Genomic DNA, 9,722 nt, shown 5'->3' with positions numbered 1-9,722 from the left:
CACAACTGATACTCACCAATAAAAACAAGATTTGATAACTGTTGAAGGAAAATCGGTTGAGAATTGCCTCAATCCAAAGGATTGATGAAACTAAATCAATATTATGGAACAAAACAAAAGAAGATGTTCAAGTCACCACATCAAAAATCAGCCATCTGCTTTTCTTTACTGACACACCAACTAAATTATAATCCGTGAAGAACTGATAGATCTGACACCTAGCTCTATTCCTGCACTGGATAGATTGTCGAAATAGAAAAAGGCCGGTGATCAGGTACCAAAAAAATAGGAACCCCTAAGAAAAAAGGTTACCAAACACATAGGAAAACAAGAACACACTGAGCCGAGGAAAACAATAGGGTTCTCTCACTCACGAACAGAAAGGAGGCGGCGGCGGCGGCTGAGAGATCTCCCATCGGCGGCGGCGCGCGCGAAGGTGATTCCTCTCTCTCTTCGTCCTCTTTCCTTTCTTTCTCTCGAATCGGGGCCGGACGGCTGCTCGTGGACGGCGAGCGCCTTGCTGTTGCCCGTACTCTCTCGTCCATATCCCCCCTCTCTCTGACCGCGGCCGGAAGGTACCGCGCCCGCTGCTTCCTTCCCCTCTGACGGCAAGCAGCTCGGTTCCGGGGAGACGAGGAGGGGTCCGTGCCCTGGCCCGGAACGGCGAGAGGTGGCGGCCGGACCTGGATCGGCGTCTCCCCTCTCTTAGGCCTCTCTCCCCTTAGTCCTCTCAGATGCGCGCGTGCATCCGCAGCGAGCAGGAAGAGCTGCTGTTGCGCGACGGGCGGGCCGCTAGGTCTTCTCCCCTGTTGTCAGGCATATGATCCTAGCGCTTGGGGAGAAGGATTTCGTTCCGATGTTCCCAAATAGACGAATTGGGGCGCAAATCTGGATCGGGTTTCGAAGCTCAAGGTGTCTGGTTGCTGGGTAGGGTTGCTATGCTGCAGTAACAGGTTTTCTCATAATTTATTGTGCCAAACAGAACCGCAGAACAGCAGAAGTAATTATAGTTCCAATGGATGAAATAGCCCAAAATAGCTAGGTTTTGCCTTTTAGTTGAATCAGATTGATAGCAAACTATCAAACTTATTCAGGGCAGCATTGTGTATGGAATGTGTAGAAAGTTTATGACTGGATGGATTCTTTATATATTTCCTGTGCAAACATCAGCTTTCTCTCGTGGTATTTCTGGAAACACTGCATTGGTTGTTTGCTTCAGTACACTTTTCAAGATTGCTCGGAGTTGGTATGCTTCAGCAATATGTTTGCCTGTGATGCCCTTGGTAATTTTCTTACTACAGCAGTATATTTGTCTTCTGAGTGTTAAGTCATGGTGATTATTGCCAACTGTGTGTTAGGACTTGGGACTATTATTTATTTTCTTTGGCTCCTGAAAAATTATCTCTTGAGGCACTCTCACTCGGTTAGTTTGACGCTGCAATGCACTTTCACCTAGTTTTGATTCTAAAAAGAATGTTCATTTTCTCTCTGCAGGTTTCTTTCTTTGCTGTTAGCGCATCACAAGGAAAATGGCAAGCAGAGCAGGTGGCGATGGCAAAGAACCCATAAATGAGCAAGTAGTCGCAAATACTTATGCCAACATGCGCACTGAAATGAACCAACTCTACACCAAGATCACGGAGCTGGAAATGGAAGTCAGTGAGCACGCCCTTGTGATTGGCGCAATAGAGCCCCTGGACCCCACAAGGCGTTGCTACAGGATGATTGGCGGGGTCTTGGTTGAGAGGACCATCAGGGAAGTCTTGCCCGCCGTGCACCGCAACAAGGAGGGCCTTGAAGAGGTCGTTGCCCGCATGAAGGAGGCTCTGGAGAGGAAGAAGCAAGAGATCACCGAGTTTGAGCTCAAGTACAAGATCAGGATCAGGAAGGGCGACAACAGCGCCAATGAAGAAGGCAGCATGAAGGAAGCCTCTGCCCAGGGTGTTCTTGTTGGCCCTGCGGGCCAGTAGAGCAGAATGACAGGGCAAGGAGACTTGCATGGTTCCTTATCGACGCCAGATTGCTTGTTACCGGATGCCCGCCTGACAGTGATTGTGTGTTTCTGGATGCAGTTTATCATGCAGTACTGTTGAATCCTCGCGTGTAAAACTAGAGATTATGGTAGACCGGGACTCTGTTCGTAAACTGCAGATTTTGCACTGGTTGTGTCATGACTCGCGTGCCTTTTGTCTCCCTTCTGTTGTTGCGCTTCAGAATATTTCTGTCTGTTGATGACATGTTTTGATTCAAGATGAGTTTCAAAGAAATTTTACCGCATTGAAATGTTAAGGCGTGTTGGCAAAAATACCAGATGGATGCATGTTTCTTCTTGACTCTGGATAGGACCCGATCAGGCTTTCCATCTAAGCCATATTGGCTCGCTGAATTATGGCTTGCAATACCTTGTGTGTGAAACCTTGTTGTACTAGGTTATGTGCAGTTCCTAGTGTACTTTTTCTTTATCTTTTTTGCAAAAGATTTATTCATAGATTATGCAATGTGGCTTTCCTTTGTGTAAGGAAAAATGGTTGTACCTTGCTAGTTGCCAATATGCTTTTGGCTAGGAATAGTTTGCTATTATGCAAAACTACTTTGTGGGATCTGCAGTTCTACGACGGGAAAGGGTTTGATGACATGTCCAAGAAAATCCTTGACAAATCGTTGAACAAAACACAAGAAGTTTGACTGACTCTGATTCCTCTCATGGTGAGGATGATCGATCAGTGGAGGGGGCTAAGGGCATGTACAATAATGGCATATGGATACAGATGTTCCATAATAAAAAGTAGTTTGAGGCATGTATATTTATTTTTTCTCCCCAATGTAAGCTACCACTAGTGGACCTCGTTAAGAAATAGAAAATAAAGACTCTAGTATATATGTATCTCTATTTTTCACTCCAATCTTTTCAACTTTTGACACCGGGCAAGACTTTTCTCTCCAAGCACCCGCCTCCTGCAAAGGATCCCGCTTCCCTATCCGAACCTGCTTTACCTATATCCGATCCTACGTGGCATGCGAGGCATCACCCTGGGGCTATGCATTATACATGCCCTAACAATGGAAACGATGTGGAGAAACATGAAGCCAGCAACAAACCGACGGATCAGCACCAAAGAAGCAACGTGTAGAAGATACTCTGGTTTTTTTAACAAACATAAACCAAAGAGACCGCCGATAAACAAAAAGAGTCGCCGCCACCGAGGTCAGCACTAGGTTTTCATCCGGAACAAGCCAACGAACACCCGACCCGTCCGCATCCAAATCCCTGCGTACAAGCCGAGCCAATCCCATCAGCTGAAGCTCACAAACTAAAAAAAACGGAAGCTCACCGTGCAACCATAACAGCCAGGACGACACCTCACGTTGTCGAGCCGCTGCCCGCAACCCGGCGTCAGGTCTGCCCACGTCGGGGCAACCCAGAGCGACGCCTCCACGACGCCGTCCTCGATCCGTGGCTCACCAGCACACCACGAATCCGCGGCGGCGTCTTCGGATATCATTCTCCTCCTTGGAGGTGCCACCATGGAACTCCGACCTCTCCGTCGCCCCAAATCATAATTTATATTAGAAGTGTAACACGGACCTCTTTATCGCCACCATGGAACATTTTCTTACAAAGCGAACATTTTTCAATTTTTGAAAAAAATGAACAATTGTTTTGAAATTCCAGACAATTTTAAAAAAAAATTAAAAAATTAAATTGGCGAATAATTTATTAAAAAGTGAATAAATTTTGAAAAACATGAACCATTTTTTAAAACGTGTTTCACTTTTCAAACACTAATTGAAAATTGTGAACAAATTTCAAAAGTCTGAACAAATCTTAAAAACATGAACAAAATATTATTCGGAATTTTTTTTAAATATGAACAAAATTTTCGAATTTGGAAGTTTTTCTAAACAGCAAAAAAATCAAAAAACTGAAATATTTGAAAGGAAATTGGAAAAGTGAAAAATAAAGAATAAGAACAAACGATACATGAAAACCTGAGAAAACCAGAAAAACCCAATAGAAAAACAAACTAGACAAAACACCAGTTCAGGAAACTTCTAGAGGTTCCCAAAACCGGTAGAAAAAAACTGTACAGAAAATACAAATGCTAGCTAATGGGCCAGCCCACTCCGTCGCTCGCTTGCATATCCGTGTGCGAAGCCTCGACATTTATGACGCATTGAGTGTCTTATAGTGTTTTCCGTCTCACTCCTCCTGCCTGTGTGCGGGCTGTGAAATCCCGAATATCCAAACCGAACTGACCCAATTCGATAATTCACATCCCTGGCACGAAGTAAAATGGGTCTATACTAGTCCAACTTCCCCATCCGGTCGCTGTCCATATATACATATCATTTCTTCCCTATCGTCCCCATCCCAAGCCCAACCCCCAGATCGCCAGCGCTGCCAGCGTCGTCCTCATGGATTCCTCCGCTGCCGAGAAGCCCTCCTGCTCGGCAGAGCATCCCTGCGTGGCGCGGCTCCGGCACCGGCGACTTCTCGCCTTCCTCTTGGATCAAGACTTCTGATAACCCACAAGTGTAGGGGATTAGTTATAGCCTTTCTCGATAAATAAGAGTGTCGAACCCAACGAGGATCTAAACGTAGAACAAATAATCCCTCAAGTTCTATCGACCACCGACACAACTGTACGCACGCTTAACGTTCGTTTTACCTAGAACAAGTATGAAACTAGAAGTACTTTGTAGGTGTTGTAGGATATGTTTGCAAGATAATAAAGATCACGTAAATAAAATCTAGGGGCTGTTTAGATAAAGAAACAATCAAGATAGTTTTAGTATAGAGCTTTTTGTCACAAGAAAGTTATTTGTCCCTAGGCAATTGATAACTAGACCGGTAATCGTTATTCAATTTTATATGATGGAGAGGCATAAGCTAATATACTTTCTCTTCTGGGATCATATGCACTTATGATTGGAACTCTAGCAAACATCCGTAACTATTAAAGATCATTAAGGTAAAACCCAATCATAGCATTAAAGTATCAAGTCCTCTTTATTCCCATACGCAAACAACATACTTACTCGGGTCTGTGCTCTGTCACTCACGCCACCCACCGTAAGCAAATTATGAACATATTGCAAACCTTACAGCGGGGATCCCTCACGCTTGCGCGACACGAAGAGCACCATAGGACAATGCCAATAATAAAATATGCAACTCAAACCAATCACGATCATCAATCAACCCATAGGACAAAACGGATCTACTCAAACATCATACGATAGTCATACATCATTGGAGAAAAATATATAGCGTTGAGCACCATGTTTAAGTAGAGATTACAGCGGGGAGAAGATGTGTTACACCGCTGCATAGAGGGGGAGAGAGTTGGTGATGACGGCGGCAAAGTTGTTGGTGTAGATCGCCGTCACGATGATGGCCCCGGCGGTGTTCCGGTGCCACCGGGAGAGAGGGGGAGAGAGCCCCCCTCCTTATTCTTCCTTGGCCTCCCCCCTAGATGGGAGGAGGGTTTCCCCTCTAGTCCATGGCCTCCATAGCGGCGGAGGGGCGGGAGCCACTCCGAGATTGGATCTCTCTATTTCCTTCTGTTCTGCACTCCAGATTCTGCCCTTTCATCGTTTCTTAAGTTTCCGGAGATCCGTAACTTCGATTGGACTGAAATTTTAACACGATTTTTATCCGGATATTAGCTTTCTTGAGACGAAAGAAGGGCACCAGCCGCCTTACAGGGTGACCACAAGTGCCCTGGGTGCGCCCTAACCCCGGGGCGCGCCCCCTGCCTTGTGGACTCCTCGGGCATCATCTCGCGTTGATTCTTTTTCCCCAAAAATCACATATATTCCAAAAAAATCCCCATAACTTTTTATCCCGTTTGAACTCCGTTTGATATGGATTTTCTGCGAAATAAAAAAACATGCAACAAACAGGAACTGACACTGGGCACTAGATCAATATGTTAGTCCCAAAAATAGTATAAAAGTTGCCAAAAGTATATAAAAGTTATAGAATATTGGCATGAAACAATAAAAATTATAGATATGATTGAGACTTATCAGCTTCCACGTCCCTACGCTGAGTAATCAAACGACTGACCTCTCAATAGGCAGCTAAATCCTTCCTTCCTTGGTTCCTAACGTCAACCTAACTTGTGCGTGCAGGGTGATGCGGAAGACCACCATGCACATGAGCCTGCGCCAATTGTGCAGGCTCGCGGAGCGAGGCCGCTGGGCGGACGCCATTGCCTACCTGGAGTTCCACCTGCCGCCGCCGCCCCATCAGCGGAGCTCCAACGCCGACCAAAGTTTGTTATTGTATATGTTAATATTTTTCTCTATAGACTTTGGCAAAGTTTATAAAGTTTGACTTTGACTAAAACTAATATGCAAAGTAAATAAAAATGAAAAAAGTATTTTAGGCTTTCTCGGGTTTTAGACTAGACCTTCGGGTTCTCGGGATCGAGCCGTTAGGCAATGCCCAGGCCTAATTTGACGTCTACTGGTAGCCCAATTGATCCAACAAACCAGCTGTGGCCCAACTCATCGAGAAAGGGAATTCCCTAGCGGACGCTCATTGCGTCGAACTGTCGGGGGTTCGCATAGGGAAATCGACCGATCAATCCGCTTGGGCCAGCCCATTTAAATCCTTTTAGCGATCCTGGTTTTGCAAACCTTCTAGAGGTTTTCGGTCAGGTTTTTTTGTTTTGTTTTTGGGAACCTTCTAAAGGTTCCTGAACATGTTTCTCTTTTTTTCTTTAAGTATTTTTCCCTTTTTTTCTTTAAATATTTCTTCAGAATTTCAAAAAATGTTCTTGTTTTCAAAATTTGTTCACAATTTTCAGAAAACGTTCATGTTTCAAATATTTCTTCAGAATTTCCAAAAATGTTCTAGTTCAAAAAATGTTCGTGTTTCAAAAAGTTCAGAAATTAAGGAGAAGCTTGTCCAACATCGTTTGAGATGGTTTGGGCATATTCAGCGCAGGCCTCCAGAAGCTCCAGTGCATAGCGGACGGCTAAAGCGTGCGGAGAATGTCAAGAGAGGGCGGGGTCGACCGATTTTGACATGGGAGGAGTCCGTTAAGAGAGACCTGAAGGATTGGAGTATCGACAAAGAGCTAGCTATGGACAGGGGTGCGTGGAAGCTTGCTATCCATGTGTCAGAGCCATGAGTTGGTTGCAAGATCTTATGGGTTTCACCTCTAGCCTACCCCAACTTGTTTGGGACTAAAGGCTTTGTTGTTGTTGTTGTTGTTGTTTAAAAAGTTCAGAAATTTCAAAAAATGTTCCTGTTTTCAAAATACGTTTACAAATAATTATATTTCTGTTTCAAAATATATTCAATTTCAAATTATGTTCTCCTTTCCAAAATGCGTTCACAATTTTTCTGAAAAATGTTCATTCTTAAAAAAATGTTTGCGGTTTCAACATTTTATTCACAATATCAAAGAATGTTCACATGTTTCAAATTTTGTTTGCATTTCCAAAAAAATAGAAATATGAATTTTGTTCGCATTTTAAAAAGTGTCATAAATTTATGTTCTGGATTTGAAAAAGGTTATTGTTTCCATGTTTTGGTCCCAAATTGTTCGTGACCTCAGAAAATATTCAGGAATTTCAAAAAAAAATTGCATTTTTAGTAATACATTCATTTTTCCAGAAAATGTTCAATTTTTTAAAGAAATGTTCGCATTTAGGAAACTGTTTTGGATTTGCTAAAATTATTCCTGTTTTTTGAAAAAAATAGGAATGAAAAGAATTGTATACTTTTCGAAAGAAGATTGGAATATAAAAAAAAATACGGCATTTCAAAACGGTTCGCAATTTCAAGGAATGTCCCTAAAATGTATTTCCAATGGCTTGTGTAAAAAAGAAAATTTTCGATGATTGATTACAACTATTCACGAGGCATTTTTAAATCTTTTTTATAATGCCAAAAATGTCCCTTTTCACCGAAATTTTGTGTGCGAACATAGGATGTCCGGATATACATGTGGGATTTTTTCACAAAAAAATTTAACATTTTAAAATATGTTTTTTATACTTATTTCATAATAGATGTATCTACACCTAAGAGCCAAAACGCCACTCTCGATGGAGCAAAAAAAAGTGAATTTCCCAAGAGTGGCCCCCGTCCCGCGACCGCTGTGTATTCCCATCCCCGTTCTCTCCCTAGCCCTCGCTTCGTCTGGACTCCTTTCCCCCGATACGAACAGGGGTCGAGCGGTCCAAATGTATTTTCACTTTCATCGCAGTTGCAGGTCCACCCTTAACTCGCAACTGGCCCATAGATTGTTTCATCTCAGTTGCAAGTCAATCATCGACTCGCAAGTGGGTTCATAGTTTTTCGAGTTGGAAGCCCACCCTCGACTTGCAACTGAAGTCTATGTTTTTATTGTCCCAGTTACAAGTCTACCCTTGACTCGCAACTGGGTTGTTTTATTTTTCATCCCAGTTGCAAGTCCGCGCTCGACTCACAACTGGGCTCGTATTTTCTTCTTGTCCAGTTGCAACTCCACCCTTGACTCGCAAATAGTATCGTAGTTTTTGTGTAGTTGTCCTTGTTACAAGTTTGCACTCACAACTAAGCCTGCAACTAAACCCATAGTTTGTTTTCATCCCCAGTTGCAAGTCCTCCCTTGACTCGCAACTAGGCTCGTAGTTTCGTAGTTGTCTTAGTTGCAAGTCCACCTTCGACTCGCAACTAGGCATATAGATTTGTTGTTGTACTAGTTGCAAGTTCACCATCGACCCGCAACTCCTAGCGTAGTTTTGTGTAGTTGTCCCAGCTGCAAGTCCATCCTCGACTCGCAACTGGTATTGTTGTTTTGTGTAGCTGTCCCAGTTACAAGTCCACTCTTAACTCGCAACTGGGCTATAATCAATTTTTCGTCCCAGTTAAAAGTCCATCATTGACATGCAACTCGGCCGTTGAACCTTTTATTTGCCCCAGTTGCAAGTCCATCCTTGACTCGCAACTGGCCTCGACATTTTCTTGACCCAATTTCAAGTCCACCATCAACTCGCAACTAGGTTCGACCATTTTTTGTCCCAATGTACATTTTTAAAATTCATGACCTTTTTTTAAATTCTTGAACATTATTTTATTGATGAATATATTTAGAAAATCATGAAAATATAACAAATCGATGAACATCATTTTAATTCACCAATATGTATTGAATTGGTGAAAACTTTTGAAGTTAGCGAACATTTTTCAAATTCTTGAACATCTTTTATATCGCGAATATATTTTTCTAATTTGTGACCTTTTTTGAATTGATGAACACTTTTTAAGCTACCACTATTTTTATTTCAAATTCTTAAAAAGAAATCATAAACTTTTTTCATGTTTTGCGGATGGGGTAAATTGACCTAAAAGACGTCAACCTAGGGACAAGCTGGAGGGCACTTTGCAAAAAAACTGAAGGACACGGGCTTTATACACAATAGGGCTGCTTCTCATCCATGCAGACTTGTACAGTATCAATCAAGTCAAGGCCAGCGAGGGAGCCGAGCTAGCTAGCGCTGACCAGGCAGCCCGCATGTGTTCAACCTGACAGCACACAAATGCGGAAAAAGGCTAAAAAACAAACAAACAACAAAAAATTCCAGCAAAGATGATTACAAAACACATGACATCATATTTAGATGTGAGATATTATCTCACATCTAGATGTAATATAGACATAGGACTATTTCCACTATCCAAATCGCCAGCGCTGCCTGCGTCCGATCCTCTCGTCGTG

General features: G+C 42.9%; 1 protein-coding gene across 1 annotated transcript; it reads left to right on the top strand.

Annotated features, from left to right (window-relative positions):
• Positions 1-288: 288 nt before the first annotated feature.
• On the top strand, positions 289-2,283 carry LOC119356458 (probable prefoldin subunit 2). Its single transcript, XM_037623413.1, has 2 exons — positions 289-436; positions 1,495-2,283. The coding sequence occupies exon 2, from the start codon at positions 1,530-1,532 to the stop codon at positions 1,968-1,970; it is 441 nt and encodes a 146-aa protein (XP_037479310.1). The 5' UTR covers positions 289-436; positions 1,495-1,529; the 3' UTR covers positions 1,971-2,283.
• The last annotated feature ends 7,439 nt before the right edge of the window (positions 2,284-9,722 follow it).

This window comes from Triticum dicoccoides, chromosome 2A (genome assembly GCF_002162155.2).
Source record: "Triticum dicoccoides isolate Atlit2015 ecotype Zavitan chromosome 2A, WEW_v2.0, whole genome shotgun sequence".
NCBI classification, from domain to species: Eukaryota; Viridiplantae; Streptophyta; class Magnoliopsida; order Poales; family Poaceae; genus Triticum; species Triticum dicoccoides.
This window is presented reverse-complemented; position numbering and strand designations above follow the sequence as displayed.

Coding starts and splice junctions, on each gene's coding strand:
- LOC119356458 (XM_037623413.1), top strand. CDS start 1,530: ATGGCAAGCAGAGCAGGTGGCGATGGCAAAGAACCCATAAATGAGCAA.